The sequence below is a fragment of the Dendrobates tinctorius genome, unplaced genomic scaffold, assembly GCF_039654945.1.
Source record: "Dendrobates tinctorius isolate UK_male_01 unplaced genomic scaffold, ASM3965494v1 ptg000404l, whole genome shotgun sequence".
Taxonomy (NCBI): Eukaryota; Metazoa; Chordata; class Amphibia; order Anura; family Dendrobatidae; genus Dendrobates; species Dendrobates tinctorius.
Genome location: NW_027362069.1, coordinates 910,869 through 934,637, shown reverse-complemented (window position 1 = coordinate 934,637; position 23,769 = coordinate 910,869). Strand labels below are relative to the sequence as shown.

Here is a 23,769-nt window from a genome sequence, read left to right as displayed (position 1 = left end):
CACAAGTATAAAACATATAATACTGGTGGATAAAACAAGACTGAGCACAAGACCTTCACAGCCGTCTACACATCATAGGGGAGATCTCCTGACACCTTCTCTCCATCTACCTGATGATCCTGAGGAGCACTGGGATCTTCTTGTTTACAGTCCTGTGGAAGAAGAGGACGGGGACATCTCTCTGGTGTTGTCCTCTTACTGGATAGATCTGGAGGAAACACATACAGGGACTGAATTCATTCTCTACATACAGATAATTATAGGCCGTGTGTATTTAGTCCTGTCTATTACCTGGTGATGTGAGGGGCTGGGGAACCTCCATTATGACGTCCTTGTACAGATCTCTGTGTCCTTCTAAATACTCCCACTCCTCCATGGAGAAATAGACAGCGACATCCTGACACCTTATAGGAACCTGACACATACAATGATACCGTCATCCCCCCGATCCCTTCATAGTGTTGCTGTATAATGTCCCAGCATTCCCAGCAGTGTCACCTCTCCAGTCAGCAGCTCAATCATCTTGTAGATGAGTTCTAGGATCTTCTGGTCATTGATGTCCTCATGGATCAGGGGGTGAGGTGGAGGCCCCGTGATTGGGCTCAGGGGTCTTCCCCATCCCTCGGACACAGGGTCCTGACAGCGATCACTAGAGGTCTTCTTCACCACTGTGTAATCCTGGTAATGGAGAGACACATTAATAAATCTCACTACAGACATTCCCAGAGTCCTCACCTCTCCAGTTCTGTCCATCTGTTGTTCCCATAGATAAGAATGATGTAATGTGAGGTCATCAGAATCTCTCACCTCTCCAGTGAGACGGAAGAGGATCTCTAGGGTGAGGTGTAACATCCTCTCTGCCATCTTGTCTCTGTCCATATCCATCCTTGATGGGTAAATCAGGAAAATTCTCTTTTGTAGAAGATCTTCACTGAGAGGATCCGATATTGTAGAGACCTGAATGAGAAGAAGATGATCCGATGTAACATCATAAGAATCCTGTGTAATAATACAATTACTGGAGATAATAAGGGAAACATATGAGGAGATTTATTATCTTACAGGGTTTAGTTTTCTCCCCTGACATCTACTAATAAAACCTATATATTTAGGCCACAGACAACAAGCAGTTTCCTCCTCGGAGTCGGCAGCTGAACACGTTCCTCATAGACTCATCTTCCATAACGCTAATTCTCGTCTCATTACCGACACTGGAATCGGCATTAGCAATACTGCAGGAGAGATTCATTACACGCGACATGAGAAATAACTCCTTCATGATGAGGACGACATCTTCATCTTCTACTGCGGCTCTAGAGACAGATGTGGCCAGAGTCGGTCACTGACTCCATCCCCACCGGCCGTCTATATGAAGGTTTCCCGTCTTCCCCGCACTGGAATCTTCTCTCACGTTAGATCTCAGCTCTGAGTCACACACAGAAGTTTGAGGCTTTTCTGGAAGAACAGGACAGGAGAGATCTGAGGCCGATGTCTCCATGTACAGGGTTTCCCCTCGGGATAAGAGGCTTTTCTATCCCTTTCCCCCAATTAGAGGGGACACCTGTGGATATCGGGGTCTTTACCGGCTGCAGTCCTGGGGGGATTTACTCGGTGACGTGGACGTTGGACAAACGTCACCATCAATTCCCATCAGACTGAAGGAACATCGCTCCTCTATTCAGCTCTATGGATCCAGGATGAAATCCACTGCGGCCCCTGCAAGAAAAGAGCGAAGTCTGGTGAGACCCCCGAGGCCGGAGATTTCTACAGCTGCTCTGTGCGCACAGGACCTGTGATGAGGTCACAGGAGGGGAGGAGTCAGGGGTCACATGATGAGGGGCCTCAGTGTGGGCAGGACTCTGCTGTGCTGGTTGTCATGGTGCTGGATGAGGGGAAGTTTATGTGTGGGGTCAGGAGGGGTTTACAGGGTGGATGTAGCAGAGCCGCGTGTGTACGAGGTGTACGGAGCGGAGCCGTGTGTGTACGAGGTGTACGGAGCGGAGCCGCGTGTGTACAAGGTGTACGGAGTGGAGCCATGTGTACGAGGTGTACGGAGCGGAGCCGTGTGTGTACGAGGTGTACGGAGCGGAGCCGTGTGTGTACGAGGTGAATGGAGCGGAGCCGTGTGTGTACGAGGTGTACGGAGCGGAGCCGTGTGTGTACGAGGTGTACGGAGCGGAGCCGTGTGTGTACGAGGTGTACGGAGCGGATCCGTGTGTGTACGGAGGGGACCCCTCTGTGAACGCTGTATACACCTGTATTCCCTCAGCTTCCGTCACAGACTCCCATGTACGCGGTATACACCCGTATACCCACAGCTTCAGTCGCAGACCCCTCTGTGTACACTGTATATGTGGCGCCCCTGGGGCTCGGTCGCCACAGAGGTACTGCATCTTCTCCTAAGGTGTAGTGCCCCACCACCTAGGTAAGTTGGGAACTCCTTTCCATGCTCCAACACCTGCACCCACACACAGGATAGTTCAGCAATGGACCAGATTGCAGCTCCACACTTAGAGGATAGCAGAGCACCTTTCGTGGGTCCTTGCTTTGTAACACGAGATGTGCTGGGAGGTGGGTGGAGCTGAGATACATAAAAGGTTGGGAAGGTTTAGAATGACAGGTCAGTCTGATGGGAGGTCAGGCGGGAGAAGGACAGTCAGTCAGGAGAGACTGAGGATGGGTCCGAGAGAGAGAGAGAGGAAGGAGTGCTGCAGCTGCCTCAGTGATCTGAGCCAGCTGACACGGGAAGGGAACAGAAGGAGAAGACATAGAACTGCAACCTAAGCTTCCATAAGAGAGAGAAGGAACAGCACGGAACGAAGGAGTAGGAGAACAGAGAGGAGTTGTGGGTTGGAAGAGGAACACTACCTATAGGTTCTCAGCGCAAGGCCGGGGCCCGGTCCCCGAGGTTGTATGGACACTTATGGTTCTGCAGCAGACACCGGTAGAGTAGTTGGCTGTAAATGCACTACTCCCATCCAAGACTTGGGGCACAAAAGCAACACGGATAGAGAGCCGGGACTCAGGATAAAGGGAGTCCCCGAGAGAGGCTACAGCTGTCTGCCGTACGAGGAGAGCTGTTAGGAACATCTGACAGGAAGAACTTCAGAGTACCACGGTACTGGAGCTCTTCACACTAAAAGGCACAATAGAGGAGTCGTTCAGGAGAGGTACAAGTTGGCGGGGTGTTGGAGAGGAGAATCCTGACTTGCCCGGGAGGTTGATTGAGTCTCTACCCCGGAGGACACGGCACAGAGGCAGGCGCCAGTGTGTACCACGAACTGTGAGTAAAGCTTTGGAACTACAAGCCCTGGTGTCTTCCATTCCTTTGTGCGCCAACACCTTCAGCACTGCTACATCTTGGTACCAACATTCCTCACACCGCCTGCACCTATACACTGCCCTGGGGTTACATCTTCACCTGTGGGGAGCTACACCATCTATGCTGCAACACACCATCAGCCCCAGAGGATCTGCACGCAGCGTTGGCTTTAACATCTTGCTTGCCAAACACCACAGGTGGCGTCACGAACTATTCCACTTCATTAACAACACACCACCATTGATTTGGGCGCCCAGGGCCACAGACCGGGTCACCGCCGCTGTGACACATCCCGCTGACACCGGTACCGAGTACCCCACAGCCCTGGGATGGGGCGACCCATATACACCTGTATACCCACATGTGCTGCTGGGAAAACACGGACATAAGAGCAGCACCGTATGTCAAATAGGGGACACGTGGCATCTGTGAAAACCATGACAGGTCGTGTGAAGGGGCCGTACAGTCACATAATAGAAAACATTAGCAGAATTGCCGTCATTTTCTAAATCCTACCTCACAAACAGCAGAATAAAAAGTGATTAAAATCAAGTCCTACATGTCCCCCAAACTACTAATGTTATAATAATAGTAATAAAGTCCTTTCTTTTATGTGCATGTATATATATACAGTGGGGCAAAAAAGTATTTAGTCAGTCAGCAATAGTGCAAGTTCCACCACTTAAAAAGATGAGAGGCATCTGTAATTTACATCATAGGTAGACCTCAACTATGGGAGACAAACTGAGAAAAAAAAAATCCAGAAAATCACATTGTCTGTTTTTTTTTTCATTTTATTTGCATATTATGGTGGAAAATAAGTATTTGGTCAGAAACAAGCAATCAAGATTTTTGGCTCTCACAGACCTGTAACTTCTTCTTTAAGAGTCTCCTCTTTCCTCCACTCATTACCTGTAGTAATGGCACCTGTTTAAACTTGTTATCAGTATAAAAAGACACCTGTGCACACCCTCAAACAGTCTGACTCCAAACTCCACTATGGTGAAGACCAAAGAGCTGTCAAAGGACACCAGAAACAAAATTGTAGCCCTGCACCAGGCTGGGAAGACTGAATCTGCAATAGCCAACCAGCTTGGAGTGAAGAAATCAACTGTGGGAGCAATAATTAGAAAATGGAAGACATACAAGACCACTGATAATCTCCCTCGATCTGGTGCTCCACGCAAAATCCCACCCCGTGGGGTCAGAATGATCACAAGAACGGTGAGCAAAAATCCCAGAACCACGCGGGGGGACCTAGTGAATGAACTGCAGAGAGCTGGGACCAATGTAACAAGGCCTACCATAAGTAACACACTACGCCACCATGGACTCAGATCCTGCAGTGCCAGACGTGTCCCACTGCTTAAGCCTGTACATGTCCGGGCCCATCTGAAGTTTGCTAGAGAGCATTTGGATGATCCAGAGGAGTTTTGGGAGAATGTCCTATGGTCTGATGAAACCAAACTGGAACTGTTTGGTAGAAACACAACTTGTCGTGTTTGGAGGAAAAAGAATACTGAGTTGCATCCATCAAACACCATACCTACTGTAAAGAATGGTGGTGGAAACATCATGCTTTGGGGCTGTTTCTCTGCAAAAGGGGCCAGGACGACTGATCCGGGTACATGAAAGAATGAATGGGGCCATGTATCGTGAGATTTTGAGTGCAAACCTCCTTCCATCAGCAAGGGCATTGAATATGAAACGTGGCTGGGTCTTTCAACATGACAATGATCCAAAGCACACCGCCAGGGCAACGAAGGAGTGGCTTCGTAAGAAGCATTTCAAGGTCCTGGAGTGGCCTAGCCAGTCTCCAGATCTCAACCCTATAGAAAACCTTTGGAGGGAGTTGAAAGTCCGTGTTGCCAAGCGAAAAGCCAAAAACATCACTGCTCTAGAGGAGATCTGCATGGAGGAATGGGCCAACATACCAACAACAGTGTGTGGCAACCTTGTGAAGACTTACAGAAAACGTTTGACCTCTGTCATTGCCAACAAAGGATATATCACAAAGTATTGAGATGAAATTTTGTTTCTGACCAAATACTTATTTTCCACCATAATATGCAAATAAAATGAAAAAAAAACAGACAATGTGATTTTCTGGATTTTTTTTTCTCAGTTTGTCTCCCATAGTTGAGGTCTACCTATGATGTAAATTACAGACGCCTCTCATCTTTTTAAGTGGTGGAACTTGCACTATTGCTGACTGACTAAATACTTTTTTGCCCCACTGTATATATATGCATACGTGTATGTGTGTGAGTATATATATATACTGTACAGTATATACATGATTGCATATATGCCATTATTATGCCTAGACACTCTTTTCAGCTGATGTAATACTTGGCTGTAATGCTTAGGTTGCTATCCTTATCTAACGTACAAAAATAAAATGTCATACCTTTACTTCTCTGGTAACGTAGATAAGAATTGTTTACAGCTAAGCATATTCCAATGTATGTACTATATTTGCAAATGTAGTATTTTGAACACCCTATTCTTTTCTTATTTAAACTCTAAGAATCTGTATGGAGTCAGACAGATGACTGCCCACAGCTGGTGTGGTTGTCAATCTTTCTCCATGCCGGCATGACAAATAAAGGATCTTACTTATTCAGGTCTGGACGATTTCTAATTGGAAGACTAAAACCACTGATATTTAGTGCGTTGGCCGAGAAATCCAACACCTTTCCCTCACCGGTGAGTACTGTAAACCGTGCACGGGGGAGTAAGTCCTCCGCCTTGACAGTAGGCGTCAACAGGGGCATTATCAGTTATCCCGGTCTGAGGGAAAGTGACGGATTTCGTATAGTCTAAGGATCTCTGGGAATCATCTGTATCTGAATACAGGTAAGAACATTTACTAGTTTTCATTATATTCGGTAACCTTGTTAATCCAGTATGAATGTTATTCTAGGAATTGAATGGGGACTGTGATTGTGGACTTTTCAAATTGGAGTTTGTGATTGGCTCCTGTAAGTTGGAAGTTGTTTACATGCAATTGGAGTTATAATAACTCCTGTAAGTTGCGAAGCTCCATAGGAATGGGGTTTGTTCTTGTAAAAAATTCTGTAGAATGGGTACAAAGCCAGTGTGAGAAGGCAACTGTGTGTGCACGTTAAATTGATCTAGATGGGAGAATCGAGGGAGATTCTCGTCGGATTAAGGAATCCGCTGGATTAACCTAAAATAGAACCCAGTATAAGATGAATTTTTGCCAGTATTCTGTTTTGTCTTCTGTACTTTGTTGAATGTTGTTTCCTGGTAAGTGTGCTGTTTTGTCTGTCTTTTAAAATTATATAGAACTAAAACGCCATAACTATATGTTTTATGTTACACATGAGACTCCTTGAATGTTATCTTGAGTGAATGTATAAGGATTGGAATATAAAATCCTGACTGTATAGGGGAGTCCAGTAGGCGTGGTTAACAGTCACCTGTGGACTGGAGAAAAATCATAGGTTATTATAGTGGTATAAATCACCTAGGTACATGTCACCTGATCCCCATAGAGAATATTCTATGTTGTATTGTTATATGTTTTTCTTTTAATAACACAGAGTGACTGAACCCTCCTCGTTTCACTGAGGAGAGTCTGCGCCGGTGGTGCTCTGAATACCTGATATTAAGAACGGGAACGTCTCTGGATATAAAGAGGCAGTGTCATTGGACTTTATCTCAGCAGTTCAGGTTGTAAGAGTATGAGGGAACTTTACTCTCTTGTCTTATATGTCTCTGTGTATGTGTGTATGTCCAGTCCCTAACTGTGAAAATTGTTGTGTGTTTGTACTGTAAAGGGGGTTTTACACATAGCGATATCGCTAGCGCTATGGCTATAACATCACCGATTTTGTGACGTTATAGCGATATCGCTACGTCACCGATTTTGTGACATTATAGTGATATCGCTAGCGATATTGCTATGTATGATACTTACCTCCGACCGGCTCCCCCGCTGTCCATCGCTGATCGCGCGAGAATGTCTGGCTCCATTTCTCGTTGTCAGCTTCCTGCTGGGGCTTCCTGCTGGTGCCGACGAGCGACGCGTGGAGGTGGGCGGGAAGACGTCAGGATCGCTGTGTGTGAAAGGTAAGTATCATCCGCTGCGTCGCTGCTGCATCGCTGGTGAGGTCTACCTGTGTGACAGCTCACTAGCGATCATTTAGCGATGCACTAGCGATCCTGACCTGGTCGGATCGCTGGTCAGATCGCTGGTACATCGCTAAATGTAAAGGGGCCTTTGCACTAGTCAGAAGTCCTTGTGAGCATATGTATCTTTGTGATATCAGTAGCCATAGTCCTTGGGGCACTTTGTTATTATTACACTGTGTTGTCACACTCGCCCCTTACAGGCCTTCATCGGACGGAGGTGGCACGATATAGAGATACAAGCTGGTGAATACCTAGGACATAGTGTAATCAGTGAGGATTATTTAGATCCTGGATATTAGTAGCAGTAATTGTATTGTTGTTACTGGTTTATTATCTTCTTGTTGACTTATGAATTTCACTGATATTTGTTAGATTTCATAAAAGTGGGTAGAAATCCATTGTGCTCCAGGGTTTATATTGTGTATAGTCCTCATCTTGTTTGTCTTTTGTGTTTAAGAATTTCATGTAACATCCTTATGGGACTTTGTCCCATAGCTATATTTTAAGGTCTTGTCCTCATTGTAAAGGTACTGTCACACTTAGTGATGCACCAGCGATCCTGACCGCGTCATATCGCTGGTCGGGATCGCTGGTGCATCGCTAAGTGGTCGCTAGTGAGCTGCCACACAGGCAGATCTCACCAGCAACATCGCAGGGGTCGGGGGTCGTTACTTACCTGTCAGACGAGGCGATCCTGATGTCCTCCCGCCCGCGTCCATGCGTTGCTTGTCGGCGCCAGCAGGAAGCTGACGACGAGAAACGGTCCAGGACGTTCTCGCGCGATCAGCGATAACCAGCGGGGGAGCGGTCGGAGGTAAGTATCAGACAGTGATATCGCTAGCAATATCGCTATAACGTCATAAAAACCAGTGACGTTATAGCGATATTGCTAGCGATATCGCTTAGTGTGACAGGCCCTTAAGGCAGAATTGTTATTGACCATTTCATCTGATGGCTGGAAAGTTATTAAGACTGTACCAAGAGAGTATCCCTGGAATGAGATCGGATATGGTCCTTTCTCATCAGGTACCCAGAGAGAACAGTCTTCAGATCAGATGTGCAATGTGTCCTTATTGGTAACTTATAGGCCCAACTCTTACATATTATAACAAATAGAGAGTAAACATTCTATATCCCTGACAATGTCTTTTTAATCTTGAAAAACTTGGAGACGGCACCACCCAGAGCAAACAGTCCTGAGGTGGGAGATAAGCTGTGAGCCTGAGGATTGTTGTGGAATGTGGTTGTGGTTTTGAGATAAGAAGGGACCACTAGAAGAGCTGAGTGTGTCCCCTGACAGATGGGTTGTATTTGATGGTAAACTACTTTGATAAAATGTGAAAATTTGGTACAAGAAATGTGTAATGAGAGGAAATATTTAATTTGGCTAAAGTAGAAATACATTTATAAAACACTGTATTTCCAGATGTAACTCTCCTTGTGGGAAGCCATGAGGTCACTTCTCTTGTTGATTCAGCAGCAGCACTAGAACCTTAGTACATCCAGAAGAGATACCGACTATTGGACTGTCTGCTGCCTGCATAGTGGTAAAAGGAGCAAGTGGTAAGACACAGAGGACCATTGTCTACGCAGGCTCGGACTGGCCCACCGGAGAACCGGAGGATTCTCCGGTGGGCCCAGGCACTGACACCTGCTGGCTTACTGGCCAGCAAGTGCCTAGGGCCCCACTGCTCCAAGGGCCCCCACTGCTCGAGGGCCCCCAAGTCAGTGGGTATAGGGCCCCTGAGTCAAGGGGGCCCACCCTGTGCCAGCTAGCAGCAGCAGGAGACAAGTTCCTGTCCCCGCTGCTAAAACGAAATGAATATTCACGCTTCTCCACGCCCCTATGGGCGTGGAGAGGCGTGAATACCATTCCTCTTTAATAGTGGGCAGCCCATCCCCAGCACCGCACCACACACACAGCACCGTATCACTCTCACACACAGCACCACACACACTGCACCGTATCACTCTCACACACAGCACCACACACACTGCACCGTATCACTCTCACACACACAGCACCACACACACTGCACCGTATCACTCTCACACACAGCACCACACACACAGCACCGTATCACTCTCACACACAGCACCACACACACAGCACCGTATCACTCTCACACACAGCACCACACACACTGCACCGTATCACTCTCACACACAGCACCACACACACTGCACCGCATCACTCTCACACACAGCACCACATACACTGCACCGTATCACTCTCACACACAGCACCACACACACTGCACCGTATCACTCTCACACACAGCACCACACACACAGCACCGTATCACTCTCACACACAGCACCACACACACAGCACCGTATCACTCTCACACACAGCACCACACACACTGCACCGTATCACTCTCACACACAGCACCACACACACTGCACCGCATCACTCTCACACACAGCACCACACACACTGCACCGTATCACTCTCACACACAGCACCACACACACTGCACCGTATCACTCTCACACACAGCACCACACACACTGCACCGTATCACTCTCACACACAGCACCACACACACAGCACCGTATCACTCTCACACACAGCACCACACACACTGCACCGTATCACTCTCACACACAGCACCACACACACAGCACCGTATCACTCTCACACACAGCACCACACACACTGCACCGTATCACTCTCACACACAGCACCACACACAGCACCGTATCACTCTCACACACAGCACCACACACACAGCACCGTATCACTCTCACACACAGCACCACACACACAGCACCGTATCACTCTCACACACAGCACCACACACAGCACCGTATCACTCTCACACACAGCACCACACACACAGCACCGTATCACTCTCACACACAGCACCACACACACTGCACCGTATCACTCTCACACACAGCACCACAGACACTGCACCGTATCACTCTCACACACAGCACCACACACACTGCACCGTATCACTCTCACACACAGCACCACACACACAGCACCGTATCACTCTCACACACAGCACCACACACACAGCACCGTATCACTCTCACACACAGCACCACACACACAGCACCGTATCACTCTCACACACAGCACCACACACACTGCACCGTATCACTCTCACACACAGCACCACATACACTGCACCGTATCACTCTCACACACAGCACCACACACACTGCACCGTATCACTCTCACACACAGCACCACACACACTGCACCGTATCACTCTCACACACAGCACCACACACACTGCACCGTATCACTCTCACACACAGCACCACACACACTGCACCGTATCACTCTCACACACAGCACCACACACACAGCACCGTATCACTCTCACACACAGCACCACACACACAGCACCGTATCACTCTCACACACAGCACCACACACACAGCACCGTATCACTCTCACACACAGCACCACACACACTGCACCGTATCACTCTCACACACAGCACCACACACACTGCACCGCATCACTCTCACACACAGCACCACATACACTGCACCGTATCACTCTCACACACAGCACCACACACACTGCACCGTATCACTCTCACACACAGCACCACACACACAGCACCGTATCACTCTCACACACAGCACCACACACACAGCACCGTATCACTCTCACACACAGCACCACACACACAGCACCGTATCACTCTCACACACAGCACCACACACACTGCACCGTATCACTCTCACACACAGCACCACACACACTGCACCGCATCACTCTCACACACAGCACCACATACACTGCACCGTATCACTCTCACACACAGCACCACACACACTGCACCGTATCACTCTCACACACAGCACCACACACACAGCACCGTATCACTCTCACACACAGCACCACACACACAGCACCGTATCACTCTCACACACAGCACCACACACACTGCACCGTATCACTCTCACACACAGCACCACACACACTGCACCGCATCACTCTCACACACAGCACCACACACACTGCACCGTATCACTCTCACACACAGCACCACACACACTGCACCGTATCACTCTCACACACAGCACCACACACACTGCACCGTATCACTCTCACACACAGCACCACACACACAGCACCGTATCACTCTCACACACAGCACCACACACACTGCACCGTATCACTCTCACACACAGCACCACACACACAGCACCGTATCACTCTCACACACAGCACCACACACACTGCACCGTATCACTCTCACACACAGCACCACACACAGCACCGTATCACTCTCACACACAGCACCACACACACAGCACCGTATCACTCTCACACACAGCACCACACACACAGCACCGTATCACTCTCACACACAGCACCACACACACTGCACCGTATCACTCTCACACACAGCACCACACACACTGCACCGTATCACTCTCACACACAGCACCACACACACTGCACCGTATCACTCTCACACACAGCACCACACACAGCACCGTATCACTCTCACACACAGCACCACATACACTGCACCGTATCACTCTCACACACAGCACCACACACACTGCACCGTATCACTCTCACACACAGCACCACACACACTGCACCGTATCACTCTCACACACAGCACCACACACACTGCACCGTATCACTCTCACACACAGCACCACACACACTGCACCGTATCACTCTCACACACAGCACCACACACACTGCACCGTATCACTCTCACACACAGCACCACACACACAGCACCGTATCACTCTCACACACAGCACCACACACACTGCACCGTATCACTCTCACACACAGCACCACACACACAGCACCGTATCACTCTCACACACAGCACCACATACACTGCACCGTATCACTATCACACACAGCACCACACACACTGCACCGTATCACTCTCACACACAGCACCACACACACAGCACCGTATCACTCTCACACACAGCACCACACACACAGCACCGTAACACTCTCACACACAGCACCACACACACTGCACCGTATCACTCTCACACACAGCACCACACACACTGCACCGTATCACTCTCACACACAGCACCACACACACAGCACCGTATCACTCTCACACACAGCACCACACACACTGCACCGTATCACTCTCACACACAGCACCACACACACAGCACCGTATCACTCTCACACACAGCACCACACACACAGCACCGTATCACTCTCACACACAGCACCACACACAGCACCGTATCACTCTCACACACAGCACCACACACACAGCACCGTATCACTCTCACACACAGCACCACACACACTGCACCGTATCACTCTCACACACAGCACCACATACACTGCACCGTATCACTCTCACACACAGCACCACACACACTGCACCGTATCACTCTCACACACAGCACCACACACACAGCACCGTATCACTCTCACACACAGCACCACACACACAGCACCGTATCACTCTCACACACAGCACCACACACACTGCACCGTATCACTCTCACACACAGCACCACACACACTGCACCGTATCACTCTCACACACAGCACCACATACACTGCACCGTATCACTCTCACACACAGCACCACACACACTGCACCGTATCACTCTCACACACAGCACCACACACACAGCACTGTATCACTCTCACACACAGCACCACATACACTGCACCGTATCACTCTCACACACAGCACCACACACACTGCACCGTATCACTCTCACACACAGCACCACACACACTGCACCGTATCACTCTCACAGACAGCACCACACACACTGCACCGTATCACTCTCACACACAGCACCACACACACTGCACCGTATCACTCTCACACACAGCACCACACACACTGCACCGTATCACTCTCACACACAGCACCACACACACAGCACCGTATCACTCTCACACACAGCACCACACACACTGCACCGTATCACTCTCACACACAGCACCACACACACAGCACCGTATCACTCTCACACACAGCACCACATACACTGCACCGTATCACTCTCACACACAGCACCACACACACTGCACCGTATCACTCTCACACACAGCACCACACACACAGCACCGTATCACTCTCACACACAGCACCACACACACAGCACCGTAACACTCTCACACACAGCACCACACACACTGCACCGTATCACTCTCACACACAGCACCACACACACTGCACCGTATCACTCTCACACACAGCACCACACACACAGCACCGTATCACTCTCACACACAGCACCACACACTGCACCGTATCACTCTCACACACAGCACCACACACACAGCACCGTATCACTCTCACACACAGCACCACACACACAGCACCGTATCACTCTCACACACAGCACCACACACAGCACCGTATCACTCTCACACACAGCACCACACACACAGCACCGTATCACTCTCACACACAGCACCACACACACTGCACCGTATCACTCTCACACACAGCACCACATACACTGCACCGTATCACTCTCACACACAGCACCACACACACTGCACTGTATCACTCTCACACACAGCACCACACACACAGCACCGTATCACTCTCACACACAGCACCACACACACAGCACCGTATCACTCTCACACACAGCACCACACACACTGCACCGTATCACTCTCACACACAGCACCACACACTGCACCGTATCACTCTCACACACAGCACCACATACACTGCACCGTATCACTCTCACACACAGCACCACACACACTGCACCGTATCACTCTCACACACAGCACCACACACACAGCACCGTATCACTCTCACACACAGCACCACATACACTGCACCGTATCACTCTCACACACAGCACCACACACACTGCACCGTATCACTCTCACACACAGCACCACACACACTGCACCGTATCACTCTCACACACAGCACCACACACACTGCACCGTATCACTCTCACACACAGCACCACACACACTGCACCGTATCACTCACACACAGCACCACACACACTGCACCGTATCACTCTCACACACAGCACCACACACACAGCACCGTATCACTCTCACACACAGCACCACACACACTGCACCGTATCACTCTCACACACAGCACCACACACACAGCACCGTATCACTCTCACACACAGCACCACATACACTGCACCGTATCACTCTCACACACAGCACCACACACACTGCACCGTATCACTCTCACACACAGCACCACACACACAGCACCGTATCACTCTCACACACAGCACCACACACACAGCACCGTAACACTCTCACACACAGCACCACACACACTGCACCGTATCACTCTCACACACAGCACCACATACACTGCACCGTATCACTCTCACACACAGCACCACACACACAGCACCGTATCACTCTCACACACAGCACCACACACACTGCACCGTATCACTCTCACACACAGCACCACATACACTGCACCGTATCACTCTCACACACAGCACCACACACACTGCACCGTATCACTCTCACACACAGCACCACACACACAGCACCGTATCACTCTCACACACAGCACCACATACACTGCACCGTATCACTCTCACACACAGCACCACACACACTGCACCGTATCACTCTCACACACAGCACCACACACACAGCACCGTATCACTCTCACACACAGCACCACACACACAGCACCGTATCACTCTCACACACAGCACCACACACACAGCACCGTAACACTCTCACACACAGCACCACACACACTGCACCGTATCACTCTCACACACAGCACCACACACACTGCACCGTATCACTCTCACACACAGCACCACATACACAGCACCGTATCACTCTCACACACAGCACCACACACACATCACCGTATCACTCTCACACACAGCACCACACACACTGCACCGTATCACTCTCACACACAGCACCACACACACAGCACCGTATCACTCTCACACACAGCACCACACACACACGCAGGCACACAGCACATCACACCTCCCCGCAGCCGCAGCACTTCCCGGCTTCCTGCTTTCTGGGCGTTTCCTGTCTGTGACAGCCCAGCGGGATGACATCATCATCCAGCGTTCTGTATCAGAGGGAAAGCTGCCAGAGAGAAAGAGGCTTCCGGGATGTGCTGCTGCTGCAGGGAGGTGAGTTGTGCTGTGTGCCTGTGTGTGTATGTGGTGCTGTGTGTGTGAGAGTGATGCGGTGCTGTGTGTGTGTGTGTGATGAGTTGCTATGTGAGTGAGTGATGCGGACCAGTGCTGTGTGTATGTGTGTGTGTGTGAGGGGTGGTGGGAGGCAATGATGGTGGTGATGGGCAATGATATTGGTGGGGGAAGCAATGATGGAGGTGATGGTCAATGATGGCAGTGGGGGAGACAATGATGGAGGTGATGGGCAATGATGGCAGTGGGGGAGACAATTATGGAGGTGTTGGGCAATGATATTGGTGGGGGAAGCAATGATGGAGGTGATGGACAGTGATATTGGTGGGGGGAGGCAATGATGGCAGTGGGGGAGACAATGCTGGAGGCGATGGGCAATGATATTGTTTGGGGAGGCAATAATGGAGGTGATGGGCAATGGTGGTGGTGGGGGGAGGCAATAATGGAGGTGATGGGCAATTATGGAGGTGATGGACAATGATGGAGGTAATGGGCAATGATGGCAGTGGGGGAGACAATGATGGAGGTGATGGCCAATGGTATTGATGGGGAAGCAATAATGGAGGTGATGGGCAATGATGGCGGTGAGGAGGCAATGGCCAATGATGGAGGTGAAGGGTAATGATGGAGGTGATGGGTAATGATGGAGGTGATGGGCAATGATGGAGGTAATGGGCAATGATGGCAGTGGGGGAGACAATGATGGAGGTGATGGGCAATGATATTGGTGGGGGAGGCAATGATGGCAGTGGGGGAGACAATGATAGAGGTGATGGGCAATGATATTGGTGGGGGAGGCAATAATGGAGGTGATGGTTAATGATGGTGGTGGGGGAGGTAATAATGGAGGTGATAGACAATGATGGCGGTGGGGGAGGCAATGATGGAGGTGATGGGCAATGATGGAGGTGATGGGTAATGATGGAGGTGATGGACAATGATGGCGGTAATGGGCAATGATGGTGGTGGGGGAGGCAATGATGGAGGTGATGGGCAATGATGGTGGGGGGAGACAATGATGGAGGTGATGGACAATGATTGGTGGGGAGGCAATGATGGAGGTGATGGGCAATGATGGAGGTGGGGATGCAATGATTGAGGTGGGGAGGCAATAATGGAGGTGATGGACAATGATGGTGGTGGGGAGAGGCAATAATGATGGTGATGGGCAATGATGGCGGTGGGGGAGGCAATCATGGAGGTGATAAAATGGACAATGATGGTGGGGAGGAGGCAATGATTGAGGTGGTGATGAGGACAATGATGGGGGTGGAGAGGGCCTGCATTATACTCTATGGGGGGGCTGCATTATATTCTGATGGGGATTGCATTATCCTCAGGGGACATTATATTCTGGGGGGGCTACATCATACTATATGAGGGGGCTACAGTATACTCTATGGGGGGCTGCATTATATTCTGTGGTGGGGCGGCATTATTCTCTCAGGGGACTACATTATATTCTGGGGGGCTACATCATACTATATGAGGGGGCAGCATTATGCCCTTTTAGGGGGCTACAGTATTCTCTATGGGGAGGCTGCATTATATTCTGTGTTGGTGCTGTATTATACTATATGGGGGGCTGCATTATGCCCTATGAGGGTGCTGCATTATGCCCTATGGTGGGGACTGTGTTATACCTTATGAGGGGGTTGCATTATATTTTATAAGGGAGGCTACATTATATTCTAGGGCTACCCCTCTATGATTCTACCCCAACTCCTGCTACATAATTAAGACGTGTACTACCTTATATTATGCCCCGATATTAGCGTGTCTTACCACACAATTGGTGGTCTTGTATTTATTTCTATGTAGCTACATAGTGGGCCCCAAGAATGATTTTCTCTGGTGGGCCCGAGGTGCTCCAGTCCGATGCTGTGTCTCTGCCTGTGGAGTGTTCTTGGACACTCTATACTGGCATCATAAGGGAACTGTGTCGCCAGTTGTAATCTGTCAGAACAAATTAAATTGTTGTTTTTGCTTTTTAGAGGCCCCGAGCCACATGTTTCCCTCTCCAGATGTAAAGTAGATCATGGAAATTCCTTGGTGATTTTGTTGGGGTGTAAGGAAAGTAACGATGGGAGGATTTGGGTGATGGCTCATTTTACAATGCCAGACTGCAGGTATATTCACAAGTACTAAAGTGGAACACCATTTCTAAACCCAGTGTCCATCTGCAGGGAGGCAGGGGAACGAGTGAGAAATGCTGATCCTCTCCTAGAATTAGAGGAAGAATTGACCACATACCCAGAATCTTTGTGGTCCTCATGACCTGCAGATGTGGGATCGATAATAGGGGTGATTATACCCTGTCCAGCTCACCTTGTAACACAACCTTGTTTCCAGTAGGGAGGGCGCCCCCATCTGTAAGCGAGGCGGTGATAACAAGAGCCCCCACAGTGCCAGACCTCCATACTCTGCTGAATGACTGGAGGCCGGAACATAAGGTCTTTACAGTGATGTCAGTAATGTCTCCTTCAGCATCCTGGTACATCCTGATCGCCAGGTTTGGTTTGTATTCACAAATAAGGGGAGCAGGTATACAGTCACCGGAATCCCACAAGGGTACTGTGAATCACCTACTATTGTTTCCAGGTAAAATCGGCTAACCTAGCTCAATGTGAGTCACCAGAAGGAGCCAGATGCTCTTATATGTGGATGACATGCTATTGGCATTTAAAATAAGAATAAAAACAAATTTGTAACCAAAGGGGTTATCTTTAAAGATGCGAAAAGGAGATGAATCCAGCGAGCCAAGTTTGAAGTACTTAAAAAATCTTCTTTATTTCAAACATAGATTAAAAATATTTATCCATAGCAGCATATTATAGATGTAGGCAGAAATAGGAAAAATTACTGCTGTAAAGCGCACGGCAAGACGCGTTTCGGCTAAACCTTTATCATTGCCATAATACACATTGCTATTTTTCTGGGATATAAGAAGGAAAAGATCCTAAGAAGGTGGTGCTATAGTTGATTAAGCGTTAATAGATCACACTTGTGGGCATCAACCTATAAGGTTAACTATTTAAAAACAAGTGTTAACCCTAACAAAAGCTAATACGCTAGCAGTAATTTTTCCATATATTTTACAAATATTTTACAATACATGATATAACAGAATATATTTACAGAGATTTTATTCTCCTGTTGTCCTCCACAATATTTCTATAATATAATTTTTGCTCAAAAAAGTATATTTATAAACTTAGAACAAAGCAGGTTGTAATTATTAACATAAGAATCATAATTTTAGGATTTTTAATAAATTCTAATTAGATCTTCTCTATTGTTTAAGCCAATTGGCATCCTAGTTTCTAAAGTAAAAATGGTAAATAGGAACAATTGGACAGGTGACATGTAAATAGTCACATAACCTGTGTTAGAGCCCCATGGAATAAGCCCTCCTCTAGCAGTGCTTTGAGCTCCCCATTAAATTCAATAGTAGGATCATAGAATATTTCTTGATAAGCTTTAGAGTTCTCGAGGTCTAATAAATTCAACCTTTCATACAATCCTGCATCAAGAATAACTACTCCTCCCCCTTTGTCAGCCTCACGTACTAACAGATCTTTATTACGTATTAAATCCTTTAAAGCCATTCTTTCTTTTGTAGATAAATTATTTCTATTTATAGGATTATTTCTAATTTCCTTATCCAGCTCTATAAGTTCACTTTCCACCAGCTCCTGGAAGGAATCGAGGACTGGTGGACATGACTTCAGGGGATAAAATTGAGGATTTTTTGTATGAAAGGTTGAGTTCAGATCTATATAGCTATCTGTGCTTTCGCATTGTAGTTTTTTTGCAGACAAAAGTGTTTTTTGTTCTTCATAGGACAACATGATATCTTCATCTATAATAGGAATATCATCATATAACTTTGTAACATTATCATCAGAAAAATGACATTTAATGGTAAAATTGCGTGCCAATTTGTTAACATCTAACAAGGTTTTATATAAATCAAAGTTATACATCGGACAGTAGCCTAGTCCTCTAGATAATAAGGAAATTTGATCTTCCGTTAGTATATAACTAGAGAGGTTCCATATAAGAACCTCTAATACCTCCGATTTTTGTTCCTTTGCGGATTTCTTCTTGCTGGCACTATGGTGTTTCCGCCCGCCTCTTTTCCTCCGTTTTTTGAAACCTTTCTAGAATAAAAAGTCCTTTGTTGTATTCCAGGGTTGTATACGCCGTCATTTTCTTCAATAGAAGTGAATAAAGATGAAGAATCCAGAGTGTCCTCTGTAGAATTGTATGAAGAGGAATCTGAACTTTTATTCCCATCTGAGAAAGTCACTTTGTTTCTATTCTGTGTATACAGATTTTTCTTTAGTGTAGGGCGTGGATAGGATTGCCAATTATAGACTTTATTTTCTTTGTAGTCTTTCAGATCTCTTTCAAACTTTCTTTTCTTAATATCTGTAATAGAATTTTCCAATTTAACCAAGTTTGATTTCATTCTGTCTTGCAATTTTTGAAAGTCCACATGTTGTGAAAATTTAGCCAGATCATTTTTAAGAGCTTTGATATCTGTCTGTATGGAAGCTAGGTGAGCTTCCTCCTCCTGGATAATCAGTTGAATAAGCTTCAAGGAACATGTGCTGAGAATGTTCTCCCATTTTCTCTGGAATTCCTCACTGAAATGAGCTGTAGCTTTTTTCCGTAATCTTAGTCCGCGGGGAATCATCTCCTTTTCAAGATATACATTTAGAGAGTTATGATTCCACCAAGTTTTTATTTCCTTGCTCATTTTATGTTCCAGATTTTTAATAATGGTGGACAGTTCATCAGGAAGTTGCACCCTGTTCGCATTACTGGCTCTAAACATTTGTGCAGATCTGTCTAGTCTATTGGCATAATCATCCACATCCAAAATTATCTGTTCTGTATTCATGTTAAAGTTCAATCATTAAGATCTTCTGCCTAATAAGGGTAGGCACGGCAAAAAAAACTCTCATGGAACAATAAAAAAGAAAAAATGCCAGCTTACCCGGTTGGTTCAAAAGATAAGCTGCTGTACTGTATAGGCTCGCCGCAGCGGATAAATGACAGGAGCTCTTGCCAACAATAATTGCGAAAAGGAGATGAATCCAGCGAGCCAAGTTTGAAGTACTTAAAAAATCTTTTTCTTTATTTCAAACATAGATTGAAAATATTTATCCATAGCAGCATATTATAGATATAGGCAGAAATAGGAAAAATTACTGCTGTAAAGCGCACGGCAAGACGCGTTTCGGCTAAACCTTTATCATTGCCATAATACACATTGCTATTTTTCTGGGATATAAGAAGGAAAAGATCCTAAGAAGGTGGTGCTATAGTTGATTAAGCGTTAATAGATCACACTTGTGCGCATCCACCTATAAGATTAACTATTTAAAAACAAGTGTTAACCCTTTCTGCAATAATTTGTTTTAGTTTTAGATCCTGGCTTAACACTGGAATATATTTCTTTATAATAGAGACTATGTTGCTATACTGAAGACTATATGGAGTAGAGAAAAAACATTTTTTTATTATTTGGAAATTGTGGTTTTTTTGTTGTTTTTTTATTTATTATTAAGTCCAAAATTTTTTTCTCTACTCCATATAGTCTTCAGTATAACAACTTAGTCTCTATTATAAAGAAATATGTTCCAGTGTTAAGCCAGGATCCAAAACTAAAACAAATTATTGCAGAAAACCAAATCACTTATGTAGCAAAAAAAGCTCCTACTCTGCAGGATAAACTATCGCCCAGTCTGTATCTGAATTCCTCGCTGGAGACCAGTGACACCTGGCTGAAATTAAAGGAGTTTATAAATGTGGAAATAAGAGATGTACTTGTTGTCAATATGCACATAAAATCAACAAACTTTCCTCATTCCATAGTAACAAAGAATATCCTATTAACAGCTTTCTGAACTGTAATTCCACCTATGTATAATAATAAATGCGCTAAGCAGCTTCCGGTTGTAACAACTTCCGTCCAGTTGTAACCGGTGACGTCACCGCACACCTCTTTCCATGTTAACCCTCAACACACCACTCCTCAACACACACACTCCTCTCACCTTGCACCATCTCCACTCACGTCCACTCACTCTTTCACTCCACATACGACCCCTTCTCTCACTCCGTCTCTCATACTCACACCGTCATCATCGCTGCTCCACGATCCCCGACATCTTCTTCCGCCGGCGCCATCCTGGATCCAGACGTCCTCCACGCCGGCGACATGTTCTTGCGGCGACGCCATCTTGAGTATCGTGAAATCCCGCGATACTCAAGATGGCATCGCCGCAAGAGCATGTCGCCAGCGTGGATGCCGTCGGGATCCAAAATGGCGTCGGCGAAATCTCGCGAGATTTCGCCAACGCCATTTTGGATCCCGACGGCATCCACGCCGGCGACATGTTCTTGCGGCGACGCCATTTTGGATCGGCAAAATCCCGCGATACTCAAGATGGCGTTGCCGCAAGAACATGTCGCCGGCGAGGACGACGTCGGGATCCAAAATGGCGTCAGCAAAAACTCGCGAGATTTCGCCGACGCCATTTTGGATCCCGACGTTGTCCACGCCGGCGACATGTTTTTCCGGCGACGCCATCTTGAGTATCGCAGGATTTCACGATACTCAAGATGGCGTCGCCGCAAGAACATGTCGCCGGCGTGGAAGGACGTCTGGATCCAGGATGGCGCCGGCGGAAGAAGATGTCGGGGATCGTGGAGCAGCGGCGATGACGGCGTGAGTATGAGAGACGGAGTGAGAGAAGGGGTCGTATGTGGAGTGAAGGAGTGAGTGGACGTGAGTGGAGATGGTGAAAGGTGAGAGGAGTGTGTGTTGAGGAGTGTGTGTGTTGAGGGTTAACATGACAAGAGGTGTGATGCTATCGCATCCTCCCGATGCGATAGCATCGGGCCATAATCTAGTGTAGTATATTTGACTGTACATCATGTTGTAAACAGTATATAGGTTGTACAACGGGAAAACTGAGGAAAAGAATTAGAAGACACATTTCTGATGCCATTAACCCCTCCAGCTTCAATCAATCAGCGGTCTCCAGACATTTTTCACAATATCATTCTGGTAATTTTGATAGTTTCAGGTTTAAAGCAATAGAGTTAGTAACACGGTCTACCAGAGGGGGCGATAGAAGACGTAAACTACTTAACAGAGAATCTGCTTGGATTTTTACTTTGGAAACTAGGATGCCAATTGGCTTAAACAATAGACAAGATCTAATTAGAATTTATTAAAAATCCTAAAATTATGATTCTTATGTTAATAATTACAACCCGCTCTGTCCTAAGTTTGTAAATATACTTTTTTGAGCAAAAATTATATTATAGAAATATTGTGGAGGACAACATGAGAATAAAATCTCTGTATATATGTTCTGTTATATCATGTATTGTAAAATATTTGTAAAATATATGGAAAAATTACTGCTAGCGTATTAGCTTTTGTTAGGGTTAACACTTGTTTTTAAATAGTTAATCTTATAGGTGGATGCCCACAAGTGTGATCTATTAACGCTTAATCAACTATAGCACCACCTTCTTAGGATCTTTTCCTTCTTATACCCCAGAAAAATAGCAATGTGTATTATGGCAATGATAAAGGTTTAGCCGAAACGCGTCTTGCCGTGCGCTTTACAGCAGTAATTTTTCCCATCTCTGCCTACATCTATAATATGCTGCTATGGATAAATATTTTTAATCTACGTTTGAAATAAAGAACAAGATTTTTTAAGTACTTCAAACTTGGCTCGCTGGATTCATCTCCTTTTCGCATTTATTGTTGGCAAGAGCTCCTGTCATTTATCCGTTGCTGAGAGACTATACAGTATAGCAGCTTATCTTTTGAACCAACCGGGTAAGCTGGCATTTTTTCTTTCTTATTGTTCGTCACATATTGGTGGCATCAATCACACCATCATCACACCAGCCTGGCCCCCTTTTTTTGTAATATGCCCCAGTCTGGTCCCCTATGTCCCTTGTCCAGCCTGGCCCCAGATATCCATCCCACACCCCCAGCTATACATACTGGCCCTCATATGTCTCTAATCCTGACCTCCATATATCTTTCCTGGACCCCCACATATCTTTCCTGGTCCCTTGCCCTGGCTCCCCCATATTTCCATCCTGGCCCCCCA

At 47.0% G+C, this 23,769-nt stretch overlaps 1 protein-coding gene across 1 annotated transcript; it reads right to left on the bottom strand.

The window, feature by feature from the left end:
- Nucleotides 1-453: 453 nt before the first annotated feature.
- On the bottom strand, nt 454-1,149 carry LOC141076407 (oocyte zinc finger protein XlCOF29-like). The gene is made up of 2 exons (XM_073563858.1): nt 808-1,149; nt 454-678 (listed from the first exon to the last, which is right to left on the bottom strand). The coding sequence occupies exons 1-2, from the start codon at nt 883-885 to the stop codon at nt 454-456; spliced, it is 303 nt and encodes a 100-aa protein (XP_073419959.1). The 5' UTR covers nt 886-1,149.
- Between the last annotated feature and the right edge of the window lie 22,620 nt (nt 1,150-23,769).